The 19532-nt window shown below is 41.8% G+C and overlaps 1 protein-coding gene across 2 annotated transcripts in view; it reads left to right on the top strand.

The window, feature by feature from the left end:
- LOC118826954 (alpha-2-macroglobulin-like) overlaps positions 1-19532 on the top strand; it is an 82899-nt gene that overhangs the window by 13370 nt on the left and 49997 nt on the right. For both annotated transcript variants that reach the window (XM_036598087.1, XM_036598078.1), the window contains exons 16-21: positions 12983-13108; positions 13717-13810; positions 13998-14112; positions 16532-16757; positions 16845-16971; positions 17072-17193. In XM_036598087.1, coding sequence (XP_036453980.1) covers positions 12983-13108; positions 13717-13810; positions 13998-14112; positions 16532-16757; positions 16845-16971; positions 17072-17193 — 810 coding nt within the window. The remainder of the gene's footprint in view (positions 1-12982; positions 13109-13716; positions 13811-13997; positions 14113-16531; positions 16758-16844; positions 16972-17071; positions 17194-19532) is intronic.

Consider the following 19532-nt stretch of genomic DNA (forward strand, 5'->3'; position numbering starts at 1 on the left):
TGGCTTGGTTTTTCTTCTGGCAATGCAGTATAAATTGTGGGCCGTTACAGACAGGTGTGTGTCTTTCCAGTCAATTCAGATTGCAACAGGTCGGCTCCAGTTGAGTTCTAGACACATCTTAAGGATAATTAAAATAAACAGGATGCATCTGACCACCATTTGTAGTGCCTCAGCAAAGGATCTGAATACTTCTGGGAAAAAAAAAGATATTTCAGTTTTTGATTTTCATTTTTTTTCCCAAAACCTCTAAAACAAAGTTTTCACTTCATCATTATGGGTGACTGGGTTTAGGTTGATAGGTAAAAATGGTATCTACCTTGTTTGTATATTCATTGTCTATTTTATCAGCTCCACTTACCATATATGTGCAGTTCTACAATTACAGACTGTAGTCCATCCATTTCTCTGCATACACTGTTAGCCGCCTTTCACCCTGTTCTTCAAAGGTCTCCACAGGAACACCACAGAGCAGGTATTATTTGGGTGGTGGACTATTCTCAGCACTGCAGTGACACTGATGTTGTAACACATCAGGCGTGGGTTACCTTTCCGAATAAGAAATAATCGTACATGCTTACTGATATTTAGTTCAAAACAGACAATATTTTACCTTTGTTTGTTTATAGAATTATTTTGAGACATGTCCACCAAGCATATTCACACAACCAGTTCCAACTAAATACAGGTTCATACCATTTGAATAATGCATAAACAAACAAACAAACAACAACAAAAATATAATACATATTAGAGCAAAACAAGTTCCTCTGCAGCAAGCTTTAAACAGGTATAATGAAACAGTCTCACCAGTTCCCAGTGTCCATTCCATGCTCCGAATCTCTTTCACTTCCGTATGAGATGATATGGTTCATCAGGAATCCAACTGAAGTTCAATTTCCATTCAAAACACTCGGCAGGATACAAGATGACTGTAGCATGGGTTCTCAAGGTCACTTAAAGCTGGTATTTGACTCAAAGACCAAGATGGCCAGAATAAATACCAGAAGAGATTATCTAGATTTGCAACAAATCTGGAAATATGCCCAACACAACATGTTAAAACTACTCACAAAATGCTTCTAGGATTATTCCTACCAGTATTTATATACACTGAAGTGTTTAAGAAACGTTTTAAGGTACCTGTGGATCAGTGGAGAAACGAGAAAAAAATTTGTGCCTAGTTGAAGCCAGCGCAAGTTTATTTCTGAACTGCGCATGCTCAGAGCTTGAAACTAGTGTTTCTCCCAGCAATCCACAAGGGAGTAGAGCGCCATCTCCTGGTTAAATGACAGAACAGCATATAAGACAAAATAGAAACGTTTGGAAAGCTATTAGAGTAGTTCTGATCATCAAAAAATAGCGGGGGGGGGTCTGTTTTACATGAACTTTAGATAGAGGCATTTTCTTAACCCTCTACACTCTCCCCTGCTTTAAGAGATGTCTCCGGACATCTGGAACTAAACTAATAAATGTTATTCTAAATCGTCACAAAAGGTCTGCTGTCTATTACTGTCTAGTCCATGTCTCTGAGTGTTTGTATCTATATACACCTTTTGTGTGGTGAGTTTTGTGTTGGTCCTTTGTCAAAGTCTAACAAGTCCAAAGTACTGGTCTTGGGTAATAGCAGGCTTCGGTGAACGCTGGATAGGCTGCTATGGGGTAAGGCCCACATGTAAACACTGCATTGACTCCTGATCTCCAACCTGATATGAAGGCTGTTCCAGCTGCTCATATGTGAATATTTTTCTGGATTTTGCAGCTTGAGTGGACCTCCTCAAAGGCAGCTCTGGGTCAGGTTCATCCTCTTCTACGGGCTGCTCTGGACTTGCATCGTGAAGCTGGTTGTCTTTTTCGGGCAGTTCCTGGATTTCCTCACAAGCAAGTGTGTCAGCTTGTATTGGTGCTTGGTTTGGGTTTGATCCTGCCAATGGCTCAGATTCTTGCTGCATGCTCTCTGATTCCTCCACTCGTCTCACAGGCTGGAATTCTGGTGCTACAGCTCGGAGACGGCAGTAGGGTTGTATGGAGGGCTGGGATGGCTGAAGTTGAGCCATTCTCCTTTCATACACAGGTAACGGTCGAAGATTATAAAAGAATTCTTCTTCTTCTTCAGCAGAATCATCAGAGCAGTGCTCGGCTACTGGTCTGTGGTTCGTTCGGCAATAGTTTTGTCTGTGGCGTTTCTTTTGTGTCTCTTGAGTCAGCTCATCTTGTTCAATTGGCAGGTCATTTACAAGCAGTAAATGGTTGCGATGCAAGACACGTACAGTTCGGTCTCCCATCTCAGCTTGAACTCGATAGACAGGTCACTCTCCTATCTTTTCCATGACTCTGTGCACCTTGTTCTCCCAGTATGAACGAAGCTTACCTGGGCCACCCCTCTCGGACAAGTTGCGAATGAGTAAGCGATCCCCTGGCTGAAACCCAACACCTTTCACCCCTCGGTCATAGCGCTTCTTTCCTTTGGCAGAGCACTTCTGACTGTTTCCTGAGGCGATCTTGTATGCCTCCTGCATTCGAGAAGCCCACTTCTGTGCATACTCTTGTCTGGTCTGAATCTCATCTTCTGGTTTAAGGTTAAATAGTAAATCAATGGGCAAGCGTGGAGCTCTTGCATAAAGGAGAAAAAATGGTGAGTAGCCCGTCGCTTCATGTCTCGTACAGTTGTAGACATGAACAAGATGAGGCAAATGGTCCTTCCACTCCGTCTTTTCCTCCTCCTGCAGTGTGCGAAGCATCTGTAGAAGTGTTCTGTTCAACCTCTCAACAGGATTACCCTGTGGGTGATAGGGGGTTGTTCGAGAATGTGAAATTTCGGCTAGCTGCTGGAGACGCTGGAACAGGCTGTTCTCGAACTCCCGACCCTGATCATGATGTAATTTCTCAGGGTACCCGAAGCGAGGGATAAAATCATAGAATATCTTCTCTGCTGCAGTTTTGCCAGACTTGTTCTTGGTTGGATAGGCTTGTGCAAAACGGGTGAAGTGGTCTATCAAGACTAAAATGTACTCATAGCCCCCTTTACTCAGTTCCAGGTGGAGATAATCAACAGAAACAAGCTCAAAAGGATAAGTGGATGTTATAGAGCCCATTGGTGCTCTGGAATGTTGGGTCGCTTCTGCTTAATGCATGTGCATTGGCGGATAACATAGTCTTCTATTTCACGTTGCATGAAAGGCCAATAAAACCTTTCCCTCGCCAGATGGATGACCTTATCAGCCCGACATGCCCCATGTCGTTGTGAAGCTGTTTTAGTACCACTGACTTAAACTTACTTGGGAGTACCAACTGTTTACACGTTCCCACCTGCCTGTACAGAATTCCTTTGTCTAGTCATTCACTAGTCTCCGTGTCTCTCGTCCCATCTGTCTCTTGTCTTTGTCACTGGGGTTCCAGCAGCTCTTCTTCAACTTGATCACCTCACAAATGGAGATATCCTCCTTCTGAGCAGCTCTGATATCTTCGGGGTTTATGAGGGGCACACTCCCAGAAAGTATGTCTTCCTCACCAGACCTCAGCTGCAGGGCAGCCACCCATGGCACATCCTGGTTCTTCATGGCTTCACTTCCCTGCCAAACAGCAGACACTAACTCTGGCGGTATTGTTTCAGTATACTCTTTCAGATGATCTTGAAGCTTCAATGGGTACCGAGACAGGGTGTCAGCATCGGTATTTGCCTTACCAGGCCTGTATTTAATGGTAAAGTGGAAGTCGGCTAACTCGCCCACCCATCTATGTCCAACTGCATTCAACCTGGCTGTGCTTGAAATGTAAGTAAGGGGGTTATTATCAGTGTATACCGTGAATGTGGGCGCATAGTACAAATAATCTCGGAATTTATCGCAGATTGCCCACATCAATGCAAGGAATTCAAGCTTGCCAGAATGGAGATGATAGTTTTTTTCAGCAGGCATGAGCATCCTAGATCCAAAAGCAATAATACAGAGTTTCCCCCCTTACTGCTGATAAAGCACAGCCCGTAACCCTTCGTTGGAAGCATCTGTGTGTAAAATGAATGGTGATTGGAAGTTTGGGTATGCCAAGATGGGTGGGTTGGTCAACATGTCCACCAGGCGAGACAGAATGGTGCTGTGCTTGGATGTCCACTGCACGGGTGTTTTTGATGGCAGCTGGCCCTGGTTGACGCCTCTCGTTTTGGTCTGCCTGGTAGAAGACCGACGGCTAAGCTCACTTGGGCCCTCCAGGAGCTTAAATAGTGGGCGTGCAACTCTTGAAAAGTCCTGTATGAAGAACCTATAGTACCCCAAGAAGCCCAGTAGGACTCGGACCTCTCCTACAGTCTTTGGCTCTCTCTCTTTCAACTGTAAAACTACTGCCAGGTCCCTAGGGTCTATCTGGACACCTTCACTCGACACCAAACACCCTAGATACCTCACCTGGCATTTGAACAGCTCGCATTTCTTTGGATGTAACTTAACACCATGCTCTCGTAGACGGCAGAGCACTCGTCTTAGGTCCCTGACATTGGAATGTCTTTGAAAAACAGAGCACGTCATCTAGATATGAGGAGCAGCATTCGTCTCTCAGACCATCAAGGATGCCCTCCATCGACCTTTGGAATGCTGCAGGGGCATTACTGAGGCCAAAAGGGAGACGATTCCACTCAAAGTCCCCAAGGGGTACTAAAAGCAGTCAAATGCCTGGAGGTCTCGTCGACAAACCCTTGATGGTAAGCGCTGCCCTGATCGAGTATGGAGAACCAAGAATAGCCACAGAGGTTGTCTAACAGATCTTGAATTCGGGGAAGTGGGTGACAGTCAGGAACAGTTTCGCGGTTCAACTCTCGGAAGTCCACACACAGACGTAGGCTATTGTCTTTTTTCCGGACGCAAACAACAGGGGAGGAGTATGGAGAAGTAGATCTTCTTATCCAGCCAGGATCAAGCAAATTCTGCACATACTCCTTTACCTCCCTGTACAGCGGCTTTGGAATGGAATTGTACCACTTCTATACAGGTGTTTCATCCCGCAGATGTATTTTCAGTTGCAGGTCTGGGATGTACCCTATGTCAGCATCATCCTTTGCGAAGACATCTGACTCATTGTACAGCATTTCTTTTACCACCTTTTGTTCATCCGCAGCAAGATGCGGCAAGTCAACAGGAGGATGCCACTTCTCTTTAACTGTCATTTTAAAGGAGTTCAAAGGAGTCACATCTTGGTTGTGACTATCCTCTTCCCTTAAACCAAGCTGTGTTGTGCATGTGTTAACGGTAGGGAGGGACTTGGGAGCCCCAAAAAAATGCCCTACCAGCTGCACTTCTATCATGTCTTCGAGAGTGCCCAGAATAGTTCTCTGCGGGAGATAAATGTCATGCTTAGTTGCGTTCTGAAGGGGAATCTTTACAAGCTTAGAGGACCCACTTGGAACATCTACTAGAAAGGAAAGTGGCTCTAAACCCTCAGGGCAATAACTCAGAGGACTAGGCTGGAAGAGCATTGTTCCCCCTTTTGGCTTTGTTCTAACTCTGCATTTGGCTTCATAGATATGACCAGCAGGAACCGTTATACCCTTCTTTCCAGTTCTTGCGATGAATGACATATTTTCCTTCAGATTCCAGCAACTGAAAAGCAGAGACCAGGGACTCCACTGCACTCCCACTGACACTCAAGGCTTCCTTCAGCAAGGCTGTGATATCAACCGCACTCTGTTGATCTTTGTTTTCTTTGATGATCTCTGCAATGACATTGCTACCTAGCAGAGCACAGTGAACAGAGTTCTGACCAATTAATATAGGTACTCGGATGGCTACCTGACCCTGACTCTCACTACATACTTGGAGATCAACTTCTGCCCATCCTTCAAAGGGAACTCCTGTCCCATTAGCTGCAGATACCTTGAGAGGGTGATCAGTGAATAGAGTCTCGAGGGGCAGTATTTTGAGTCTGGGCAGTGTTTTCTCTATCCATTCTTTTCCCACGATGGTCACCTGAGCCCCGGAGTCAAGCTACATTTGAATAGGAGCCCCACTGATTGCACATGACACCATACATTTTTTTCCTATGAGTTGGGCTACATGCTTCTTAGAAGCTGGGCAAACTTGATTTGGTTTTATGGCACTGGCTGCTTCAACGCAATCGTTTTGAATGGGAGGCTTTTCAATAGTGGCGGTCACTGGCAGCTCCCCTCCCAGTGACCCCACCCCATTTCCCGACGGCTTCCTCTGCAAGCAGCCAACTGCCCTATGCTCCTCCTGACCACACATGAAGCAATGAGAACAGCTCATGTTGCCCTGCTGTACACAATTCTGACACCTGCCCCTCACTTCAGATGCCAGTGTAGGGAGGTGAACTGAAGGTGAGGAGAAGTCCCTAGGAGTAATGCTTTCAGGGGGTTTTACCATCTGAGACAAGCTATTAGTTAATGAGGACACTTGGGCTGACAGTTCCATTATGGCCACATGGTTGGCCTGTAATTCTGAGTCAACATTGGTCGGTTTAGACTGCTCATTCTGTCCACTACTGGTATGCTGAGCTGCACTTACAGTCACTGGTCGGGTTTTAGCTACGGTCCCAAGGCATTGTAACCTCTCTGCCTCTCCACAACCTCTCTCACTTGTGGACCTAGTGATCTGTTCTAAAAGGCAGTCATCACTAAGCTGCAAGTCTGTGAGGTAAGGTTTGAGATCATGTTTCACGTGGCTACTTTTCTCATTTAGCCCCGGTAGAGTGTGTGAAGAAATGTGCCCTGGACAAGTTTCCGGTCATAGCTAAAGTCAGCACTAGGTTGCTGTGACTCAAAAAGAACTCTCTGTTTTAAACCCATAATTCGATACAAAAACTGCGGTGGGCTCTCTTTATCTTGCTGCCTAGCATTGCTTAACTCAGAACAGTTCAGTGCTGCTTTTATCTCTAATGTGGGAGCGGAGAAATCACTTTAACTTATCTACACTCAGGTCATTTTTATTAGTAAGCATCTCCCTAAATGTACCAGGTTTGGTTATCTCAAGCACTGTGCGGATGACCTCTGACTCACTAAACCCTTCTTGTAGCCCTTCATCTAGTTGTTTACTGTAGTACAGGATACTGTAGAACATGTCAGAGCCTGCATCAGAGATTTGACCACCATTAAGTTTAAACTCTCGACGTGGAAACAGGGCAGCTATATCAGTGAACCTCACAACCTGATCAGTGATGCTGGACGGTGGACTGGCCCTACCCAGGAGAACACCACTAGCACCTCTTGTAGAAGATCTAGCGGGTACAGGAGTAGTGGGATTTCTGGACGAGATGTTAATGTCTCTGTCCCTGACTGAGTGGCATTCAGAACTGAAAGTCTCTTTTGGATCTTGAAGACCAGCAGAGTTTATTTCTCTATTACCATTTCCATTTGTCACTTTTAAAATTACTCTTTTCCCTATTTTACACAATATTTGTGAGCTGTATAAAAATTCTGTATAAAACAAAATATAAAACATAATACTAACACATATTTATACACATACATACACTGATATACTACACACTTTCCCAGACATACTTCCATTCCAAATGTACTACGAGTAATGCAGAGCTTATAAAGAGGAGAATAAGGACAAACAATTTCAAATATTTAGCTTTCGATTTGGTTTTGGTTTCGATTTTGGTTTTGGGTATAGTTATCTTTATAGTGTCTACAATAATATAACAAAGAAATTGGCTTTGATGTAGTACTAGATCATACATTCGCTCAACATTATCTCTACATGATTACTCATCTGCATTCACATAACATTTTCACTACAACAGCATAAAACACAATAAAACACATACACAATACAGCGAATTCAGCTTAACGCTGCTAGTTTCAACTCATACCTTACAGAACAGAGATAGCACTGTAGACTACTTAAACTCCATGAGTTGCGCTGATATAAGGCTTCTACTACTCAAGAACGAACAGTTTTTAACCTCGAAAGAGACAAAATACATCAAAAAAATACATCAGTACGTCTATTCACACTCGTTTGTGCACAGCGCTAGTGAAGCACATAACATGGTGGATATAGCTCCAGAGAAAACAAGCCAATGGCATTAAAATGGCGTCTCCAACTCTCCAGTGTAGCTTTACAACATAACCCAAAACTACTACGTAGCAACCCCTGACCATTGTAGCTTGAACATTCACAGATTTTGCCATTTCACATGAAGAAAACACCTAGAAACTGTACTGCAAGCGAGTATTAAGACTCTTTCTCACTTAAATAAATACAACGGCACTAGCTAGACTAGCCTAGAGGAACCAAACGATTTACATGAATTACAAGCAAAACAAAACGTTTTTAGCACAACAACACGTTAAAACGACTCACAAAATGCTTCTAGGATTATTCCTACCGGTATTTATATACACTGAAGTGTTTAAGAAACGTTTTAAGGTACCTGTGGATCAGTGGAGAAACATTTGTGTCTAGTTGAAGCCAGCACGAGTTTATTTCTGAACTGCGCATGCTCAGAGCTTGAAACTAATGTTTCTCCAAGCAATCCACAAGGGAGTAGAGCGCCATCTCCTGGTTAAATGGCAGAACATCATATAAGACAAAATAGAAACTTTTGGAAAGCCGTTAGAGTAGTTCTGATCATCAAAAAATAAGGGGGAAGGGGGTGTCTGTTTTACATGAACTTCAGATAGAGGCATTTTCTTAACCCTCTACAGCAAACTTGTGGTTAACACTGCCCTCTAGCAACTGGGAAAGAAATTAGCCTTGTGACTGCATGTTGTCAACACGTAGTGGTGTGTTAGTGGTGGTGTGTGTTGCGCTGGTACAAGTGGACCAGGCACACCAGTGCTGCTGGAGATTTTATACACCATGTACACTCACTGTCCACTCTATTAGACACTCCTACCTTGTTGGACCACCTTGTAGATGTAAAGTCAGAGACGATAGCTCATCTGTTGCTGCACAGTTTGTGTTAGTCGTCCTCTAGTCCTTCATCAGTGGTCACAGGACGCTGCCCACAGGACCCTCTTGGCTGGATATTTTTGGTTGGTGGTCTATTCTCAATCCAGCAGTGACATGGAGGTGTTTAAAAACTGATCCACTCATACTAGCACAACACACACCAACACGCCACTGTCCTAGTAGGCAGTAGTCACGACAGTGTTGTGTTGATATGGGGGGGCATTGCCGAAAAAGGGCTTGCTTGTTGTGGCTGGACTAGTAGCAAGTGTATAGAAATAGCCCGTTGGTGCTTTTCTTTCATTAAAACGGGACATTGAGCTTACCAAAGAGTCCTTCATCGCATATCCTGAGTTTATTACAAGTCAGAAGCTGGTGAACTGACTTCAAGTCGAAAATGGTGAAGTTTAACCCACCAGAGAGCTTTTGCTTTGAGAAACCAGTAGAGTGGACCTAGTGGAAGAAACGCTTCACGACTAAGCTGGAGGGCAGCGTGCAAGTGAGCACTCTTATTTATGCCTTAGGCAGGGAGGCAGAGAACATTTTTAGCTCTTTCACTTTTGCAGAAGGAGAAGATACAAACTACAATGCAGTTTGATGCTTACTTTATTCTGAAGCGTAACATCATTCATGAGAGAGCCTGCTTCCATCAACGCATGCAGTGCGGGAGAGAGAGTAGAGACATTCATCTGCGCTTTGTACGAACTCTCAGAACACTGAGATTTTGGAGCTAATCGCGAGGAACACATTAGAGATAGAATTGTGGTGGGAATCCAGGAAAGAACTGTCACAAAAATTGCAGCTCATACCAAATCTCACCTTGGAGATCACAGTACAGGGGGTCTGTCAGTCAGAGGAGGTGAAAACTCAAGTTTTCCAGCAAGGCGAGGCTGCATGTGCCAAGAGGTAGCGCAGGGGCAATGAAAACACACAATATGGCTGAAGCAAAACAGAGATATGGACAAAGAGAGGGACCTCGAAGACAAGGACCAAAGTAAAAATGTGGCAGATGTGGCAAAATATCACTAAGAAAATGGATAAATGTTCAGCAATCAAGATTTTGGAGCTAATCGCGAGGAACACATTAGAGATAGAATCATGGTGGGAATCCAGGAAAGAACTGTCACGGAAATTGCAGCTCATACCAAATCTCACCTTGGAGATCACAGTACAGGAGGTCTGTCAGTCAGAGGAGGTGAAAACTCAAGTTTTCCAGCAAGGCGAGGCTGCATGTGCCAAGAGGTAGCGCAGGGGCAATGAAAACACACAAAATGGCTGAAGCAAAACAGAGATATGGACAAAGAGAGGGACCTCGAAGACAAGGACCAAAGTAAAAATGTGGCAGATGTGGCAAAATATCACATAAGAAAATGGATAAATGTTCAGCAATCAAGTCTACCTGCAACAGGTGCAGGAAAACAGAGCATGGGGAAGGATGTGTAGAAGCAAACTAGTGAGTGAAATCACAGAGGAGGAGGTGCAAGCATCTTATTTTCTAGGTTCAGCTAACAGCACGGTCTGCTCAATATAGGCAGCACACCAGGAAGCTTTAAAATAGATACTGGGGCGGACGTGTGTGTTATGAGTGAAGACACATTCAAAATGCTAATTCCAGAGAAAAAGCTGCTTGATGCTAAGGCTGCACTGAGTGGCCCAGGGGGACATCTGAAGTGTGCAGGCCAATACACAGCACACATGTAGTACAAGAACAACAGATATTCATTCAAAGTCTTTGTCATCAGAGGCGAGAGTGTAAATAACAGACCAGTAGCTCAGACAAAGGGCCTAGTAAAAAGAGTTTTCCAGGTCAGCAATGCAGGGGAAGAGTGGTCTGCTCAAGACACAGCCAGTGAAAATCATGCTGCAGGAAAATGCCCAACCCTACGCAGTCCACACAGCACGCAGAGTTCCTATACCACTCTTGAAACCCATAAATGAGAAACTAGAGAGAAGGGAGGCTGGTGAGAGTGGTGTGGACCTATGGTGCCAGCCCCAAAGAAATCAAGAAAAGTGCATATCTTTGCAGATCTTAAAAGACTTAACAAAGCTGTTAAGAGAGAGAGGTTTATACTACCAAGAGCAGAGGAAATCATTGCCGGATTGAGAGGGTTTTCATCATGCAGCGGCATGCAGTTTTCATCATGCAGCGGCAGGGTTCTGGCAAATTCTGCTCGACAAGAATAGATAAATAGATAGATCACTTTATTAATTCCAGAGGGAAATTCTTCTGTTGCAGCAGTACAAAGCACAGTAAAGAGCAAACAAGAGCAAAATGAACAGGAGCAAAGTATTGCTGTACACTGTTTTCAGATATATAAAAGATATCACTCCTTTTGCCAGATACTGTTTTAAGCATCTTCCTTTTGGCATCAGTAGTGCCCCTGAAATCCTCCAGAGGAAGATGGTAGAAATGCTGGAAGGTTTACAAGGGGTGGCAGTATATATGGATGACATCATTGTCCATGGTAAGGACATGGTGGAAGATGATTAGTTTTTACAGAGGTGCTGGAGAGGTTGGAATCGGCTGGTAGGAAAACGTCCATGAACTCAAAAGGGTATTGGGACTGGTCAATTATCTGGGAAAATACAGGCCAGGCAATTAACGTTAATTAGGTAAATGTTAATGCAGAAAGAAACATGCCTTCCACCTCACAGGAGCACCCACAACAATCCCTACCTACAATTTTCGCCCGTTCACTTGAAAAGCCTGCTCCTGTGAGGTGGAAGGCATGTTTCTTTCTAGTATTATTTTGGCTCGTACATCCGTTCGCCAGAGTGTTGATTATCTCTTCACTATTCAGGATTACTGCTACTAGATTTCGTGCAGACTCATCAGGATAATATGACACATCGAAAAAACAAGATGGCACCTTGATGGCGTCACATTTTATTCCATATTCTCAAGTTTCATTCCATATATTCAAAGTTTCATTCCATATTCTCAAGTTTCATTCCATATATTCAAAGTTTAATTACATATTCTCAGGTTTCATTCCATATTCTCAAGTTTCATTCCATATTCTCAAGTTTCATTCCATATATTCAGAGTTTCATTCCATATTCTCAGGTTTCATTCCATATTCTCAAGTTTCATTCCATATATTCAGTTTCATTCCATATTCTCAAGTTTCATTCCATATATTCAGAGTTTCATTCCATATATCCAGAGTTTCATTCCATATTCTCAAGTTTCATTCCATATATTCAGACTTTCATTCCATATATCGTTGCTGTCCAATGAAAAACATGTATCTCCATTTTTTGCTATTTTTACTTTTCTGCATCAGCTCAGCATTGTTTGAGCTCAGCAGCATATATATATATATATATATATATATATATATATATAAAATGGCATGCCATTTAGGAAATTGTTTATACATATAATGAAAAATCTGAATATATGGAATGAAACATGAGAATATGGAAATATCCCGATGACTGAGTCAGCACGAAATCTAGTAGCAGTAATCCTAAACAGTGAGGAGGTAATTAACACCCTGGTGACGCATGTAGGCCAAAATAATACTAGAAAGAAACATGCCTTCCACCTCACAGGAGCAGCCCACAAGTAGCCTAGAGTTGGAAGAGGGGTTTTACGGATGGGGTATGGTGTTGGGGTTCCCCTTTAATCGCACGTTCTTGGGGTGGATGTCGATTCCGTACGGAATCTCACACTTCCAAAACACAAAATGGCGCTAGTGCCTTGATGAGGTCAGGTTTCATTCCATATATTAAGACTTTCATTCCATATATTCAGTTTTCAATCATTATATATATGTAAATAATTTTCTAAACGGCATGTCATAATATATATACATACATTCAATACAAAAAAGTTCATTGTATATGTCTGTTCATTAAATATGTTCTGAGCTTATTTATTTATTTATTTATTTAATATTGCTATTCATTGCATACAAAATAGAAAAAATCCAGAGACTGATAACAAACAAAAATACAAATTTTACCTTTAATGCAATGATAATTATATTTAGGAGATCACACAGAGGTTGTGTCCACGTTATAAGACTTTTGTTTTTAAAAATGTCATATTAACAAGTTCATTAAATCTTCCATAGGTTTTTCATTTGCTGCCAGTGACATCAGTGTCAGATTATGGCTACATACTTGAAGATGAGCCAGGGTGTCTGCATGTTAGAGTACAACGCAGTGCACAGGAAGACCATGTGTATCGTACACTAAAGGTAACTCACTGAATGTACAAACAGTTTTTGTAAATCTATGTGTAAAATTTCTTCTACACTATACCATTATAATCACATCTGAACAGAAAGAAAATGTACAGATTCATTTAAAAATGCTGTATATTGTCGCTGTCACAGGAAAAAAAGAAAGTATCTGTGTTTTTCTACATGATTTAAGCACAGCACACTGTGTACAATTTCATGAGGAATAGACCAATAGAAATGCTCCATCATTATTTGGAATAAAGTCTCTTTATATGAATGTTTTTGCCTTCTCCAGTAAACATTTTGGAGATACTTGTTTTTCTTTGGACGGCAACAACATCCATTTGTTACACTTTTGGATATAATAAGGTTTTAAAAGACTAACAGTTGATGTATAATGGAAAAGACATTATTTCTGTAATAGAGTTATTATTCATCACAATAAAGCACTGATATTTCATGATTGTTTGAAGCTCACTCCCAACAACATATATCATGAAAAAATAATACGATTCTTGAAATTGGTCTATACTACATTTGGAACATCACTCTTCAAATGCATTTCATTTAAGTCTTAAAGAGATCTACTTATTCTGATCTTTATTACATTCATTATCTGACAGCGTGTGGGGCTGAAGATGGTAACAAATTTGGCTGTCAGAGAAGCTCACTGTTTGATCTACAAAGGCAGAAGATATGATGGCCACCATCATATTTGTATGTCCAGACTAATCTTTTTCCACTTTTTTCATAAATATTTATTTCTGAATCTTAATCATTGTGTTACTAAAATATATATGTTGTGTTTTTGCATGCGTACTCCAGATTTTGTCTTCTTAAGTTAAAACAACTAACAGTTAAAGAAGAAAGTCAGGTAATTGTTCATGTTTTTGCTGATTTTTAGTTGACACTACAGTGGCTGGATTGTTTGGTCATCTCTCTGAATCTCAGTCTGGACCTGTTGAGACAGTTCGTAAATTCTTCCCAGAAACTTGGATATGGCAACTTGCTGAAGTGGGGTTAGTGAACACTGTACAGCAGATTGGTTCTAAAATCTGACTGACTAAGCCACAATTGAAAGCATTGTAAAACTGTACATATGCACATCCATGACCATGGCTATAACAAGCTATGAAGACACCGAGGTCCAGACTTCTGTAGTTTTGCATGAGTTTTATTTCCCACATATCTTCAGTTATGAAGTTCAGCGTGGAGGCAGCGCTGTCCTGATACTGTGTTGGCCTATCATTTTTAAAATCTCGCATGCCAATCTAATCTAATCCTACAACTGAACCTCCACTGACCTCAGAACAACTGTAGACTTACTGTCCACTATGTTTAGCTGTACATAAGATGCTATGCTGACCCAGAGTGACTTTGACTTCTTTAAGATGAACAGGTAGACTCTGCAGCACATATAATATAGGCTATAGTTATGATAAAAGGCTTCTATATGAATCTGAGTGTTTATGAGGGCTGTGAATGTTTTACGTTTAATCTGCTTGTCTCAACAGATGATCATATCATTACTGTCACATGAGCTGCTGCTAATAATGACAGACAAGCACTAAAATAGCCTTAAGTATTACTAAAAAAAACAATTTATTTGTCATTTAAGTTTAAAGTGTACTATCAGTCTCAATACATTTTAATTAATTAGTCAAGATTTATTTAAATAGAGTGAGCATTGTCACAATGCAGCTTTACAGAAAATCCAGGTCCAAATTCAAAATGAGCTAGCAAAGGGTGACAGTGGCAAGGAAAAACGCCTCAAGAAGCCAAAGGGAATCTATCCTCCTCTGGTCGATTCTGGATAACAAAACAATAATACAAAAGCAATGTGAATAAAGGATGAGATTTTACAACTACAATAGTGCGTTTCCTGAAGAAAATGCAGAGTGGTTGCGCAGCTGAAGCTTGAAGTTGCCAGGTGGTTGCTTAGGTGTTTCTAGGCAGTTGCTATGAAATGAGGGGTGTGAACTGAGGGCTTGTTAGGGGGTTGCTCTTCAGTGGTTAAGTGGTTGCTTTTTGTTGTTAAAATGAATGGGACTCAACTGGAGGAACGAGGGATAAAAAATGAAACATAGAGGAGTGCAGGTCAGTATGGCTGTGCAGTAGAGTTTGAGGACGTCTCCTGAGTGAGTACATGCAGTTTGGTGGCTGTAGGGGACAAATTCACAACATTGAATACTGAGTGTTTCAGTCGAACAGAAGTACAGTAGATGGACATGCAATTTTTTACTCTCTTCATTCCTAGGGGAAAAAATTCGGAATCTCAAAGATTGTACAAAAACTGTATTTCTGATCAAAAAGCTGTATAAAAGCACACCATTACCAAATATTTTGGAGTTGGAACGGTGTCAATATGGTGAAAACTGTGGGACGGGTTAGCGGACAAATATCTGGCAGAAAAAGAAGAAAAATGTAAAACAGATAACCAACTAATATCATCATGCACATCCACTGAATTCTGTGATAATGCACCAAGATATTAAAATCAACTGTGCTATTCATGGAATAATCTTTGACCGTTATGGTGATTGCTTGGACCAAGAAACATAGAATGGATGAGCAGTGTTGGGTTGTAACTAGAGGAGGCACCAATCCCATACCCGGTTTCAGTATTGGGACAATATTTACAGAAAATGCTCAGGTAATGCTCAGGTATCGGTGGAAAAAAGAAATTAGCGTGATCTGTCACTAATGTAGCCTTAAAATAGCACAGAATTTCTTGCAGTGCTGCAAAACAAAAGTAGGTCACATGATGACATCAGTGACAAATTGATAAGATCACGGGATAATAGTGTGAGAAAATAACCTGATGAAGCAAACTAAATTATTTTCCTTCTCTGATAACTTTCCTTCATGGATAAGCGGCTTAGAAGAAGTGTGTGTGCGTGTGTGTGTGTGTATGTGTGTGTGTGTGTGTGATAACTTCATGTATATTAATTACTCTATTACTTTGGTAGCTACAAACTTTGAACTATATAGAATGTCGAGTAATCCAAAAATAACAGAAAAACAGGCTACATTTCTTTAACATAGTAATTCTTTGGATTAGGTCAGATTATATTTTTAAATGGGCAATCAGTAACCTGTTGCAGAATATATTTTTAAAGTAACCCTTCCAGCACTGTTAATAGGTGGGGCCAGGTATTAGAGTGGTATGAAGTGAGCAGCCTTTAACGGTGCTAAACATACACTATGTGGAAACCTGGTCTTTAGCTGTACTAAACATACCCTGTGAAAAAACCTTTCCTTAAACACAAGATTTTGGTTGACGAGGTCAGCAGCTAACAGGTTTCTCCAGTAATAATCCTTAATCAGAAAGTGCAGGTGGTGGTCTGACCTGCCTGCCCTTTAACCTGAGTCGTGTGCTATGATCATGATTTATTTTATTGATGAAAGATAAAGAGAGTCAGTGCTACTTTTCCACAGAGACTCTGGATCAGCACAGATTCCTGTCACTGTTCCTGACACTATCACCACTTGGGAGACGGAGGCTTTCTGTCTGTCCTCTAGAGGTCTGGGAGTGGCTCCTCCTGCTCAGCTTCGTGTCTTCCAGCCCTTCTTCCTGGAGCTCTCGCTGCCCTACTCCATCATCCGGGGAGAGGAGTTTGAGCTGAAGGCCACTGTCTTCAACTATCTCTCCAAGTGCATTATGGTACTGTAAGATCAACATTTTCTGTCTTCACCAGTCTCTCATCACTTAACATCCACAGTAAGCTGATCTCCTGTGCTTCACGGACAGGTTAAAGTGACTCCAGCTCCTTCCTCACACTACACTCTGAAACCCTCCTCTGATGGAGAGTATTCATCCTGTCTGTGTGCAAATGGTAGAAAGACCTTCAAATGGAATCTTGTTCCCTCTGTGCTTGGTGAGTTCTAAACCTCTCAAGTTCAGACATAATCTCACATTTCTGTTGAATTGTTTTTAGTGCTAATAAACTCCTCTCTGCATCTTTTAATGTGTTTTAGGGGTCTTGAATGTGACAGTCAGTGCTGAGGCAGAACAGTCACAGACTGTGTGTGACAATGAGATTGTGAGTGTGCCTGAGAGAGGCCGCATTGACACAGTCACACGAAGCCTTCTTGTACAGGTAGGACTGAAAATTTGCCTTTGAAAATGCATACATTTATACAAAGTTGGGAGGGTTATTTTTAAAAATGCATTCCAGTACAGTTTACTGATTACCTGTTAAAAGTAAAACAATCTGATTAGTTTCTGTGACTTTTGGATTGCTTGTCTTTATAAAGTCATAAAATTTGATAAAGACAAGAGAAAAATGTAACTAAAATTAAAATTAAAACAAGAATTTAAATGAACACAAGGCAAACACGAAAACTGCACTGTTTTATGAAACATAATGATAGATTATAGGTGATTTAAATATTGTGCCTCACATAAATAGCCACTAACCTCACATTTAGCAAAATGGCCAAAGTGGAAGAATATATGTAAATATTTCAAACATAAAGCTGACAAATTTGTACAGTATAATTTAAGTTTAAACATGTACACTCACGAGCAGTGACAATGGGGACATCTCTCCAAGATAAAGATTCCTCCAAAAAACAAAAAGTTTTAACAGGAAAAAGAAAAAATTTGGAACAGGGACTAAAGCTCTGAGTCTAAAACACAAGGAAATAAGTGGTCATTGAGTTATATGCAAAAGTTTTTATAGTTAAAAACTAAACTGCTCTCCTGGGATGATGCCTTATTTGTTTAAAATCTGTTGCTTTTTATACATTTACATTTACAGCATTTAGCAGACGCTCTTATCCAGAGCGACTAACAAAAACTGCTTTGTCTATCTAGAGAAAGTATCTTTGCTAGTTACAAATAGGTTAGAGAGAAAGCTAGTCCTGAGCTCAGATACTACTAGAAACAAAAGCCCATGTTGATACCTAGAGAAAAGCAACAGAATTAAATACGGTGCTTTGCAATACATTTCAATAAGTGCAGTACAATACATTACAATACATAACTCAGTGCTCACTTAAATGCTGTAAAAAGAGATGTGTCTTCAGTCTGCATTTGAAGACAGCGAGAGACTCTGCTGTTCGGACAGCCAGTAGGATTTCGTTCCACCACCTGGGTGCCAGGACAGAGAAATGTCTTGATCCTTGTCTTCCGCGTGTCTTGAATGATGGCGGGTCAAGCCAAGCAAACTGTGTGTCAGAAGGTGGGAAAGAAAGCATTAGTTGAGTGTCATCAGCATAGCAGTGATAAGAGAAGCCGTGAGAGGATATTACATCACCCAGAGAACTAGTGTAAAGTGAAAAGAGAAAAGGACCCAGCACCGAGCCTTGTGGGACACCAGTGGAGAGCCTGCATGGTGCGGATGTGGACCCTCTCCATTTTACCTGATAAGAGTGACCCTCCACTTGAACCACTTCCACGCAGAGCCAGTGATTCCAAGGTTGGTGAGGATGTCCAGAAGGATTGTATGGTTGACTGTGTCAAAAGCTGCTGAGAGGTCAAGAAGAATCAGGACAGATGACAGTTTGGCTGATCTTGCTGACTGGAGCTTCTCAGTCACTGCTATAAGGGCAGTTTCTGTTGAGTGCATCGTTTTCAAGCCAGACTGGTTGGGGTCCTGGAGCTGGTTCTGTGTGAGAAAAAGAGACGGGTGATTATAGACTGCACATTCAAGAATTTTTGAAAGGAAAGGAAGGAGTGATACCGGTCTGTAGTTGTTGACATAAGAGCTGTCAACCATGGGCTTCTTCAGGATGGGAAGCACTCTTGCAGTCTTGAAAGTTGATGGAACTTGACCTGATGACAAGGAGTTGTTTATGAGAAAAGTGATGAAGGGCTGTAGATCCATGGAGATTGACTGGAGCAAAGTGGATGGGATGGGATCCAGTGGGCAAGTGGTTGGATTACTGGCTTTGATCAGTTGTAGGACATGATCTGTGGAGAGTGGAGAAAAACAGTTTAGGGGATTGAGAACAAGAGGGCAAGGTCTAGTGGGAGGAGCGGAGACAGGGGGGAAAGACTGGCTGATTCTATCAACCTTCTCCTCAAAGAAGGTGACAAAATCCTCAAGGGTGAGAGAAGAGGGTGGAGGGGGAGGAGGAGGGTTGAGAAGAGAGAGGAAAATGCTAAAGAGCTTGCGTGGATCAGATGCTGAAGCTTCCAGTTTCCCTCTGTAGAAAGAAGACTTTGCAGCAATAACATCAAATGAGAACTTAGAAAGGAGAGATTGGTAGGACTGAAGATCCAAGTTAAGCTGGGATTGCCTCCACCTTCTCTCAGCCTTCCTTTGCTCTTGCCGGTTGCTGCATAGGACACCTGCCAGCCAGTAGGCAGGTGGGGAGGATCTTGCTGGCCTGGAGGAGAGAGCACATAGAAAGTTAATTGCAGATGAGAGTGAAGAAAGGAAACATCTGTAGCTGTGTCCAGTGAGAGAGAAGAGAATGAGTCAGGATGGAG

Source organism: Colossoma macropomum, unplaced genomic scaffold (assembly GCF_904425465.1).
Source record: "Colossoma macropomum unplaced genomic scaffold, Colossoma_macropomum, whole genome shotgun sequence".
Lineage (NCBI taxonomy): Eukaryota > Metazoa > Chordata > Actinopteri > Characiformes > Serrasalmidae > Colossoma > Colossoma macropomum.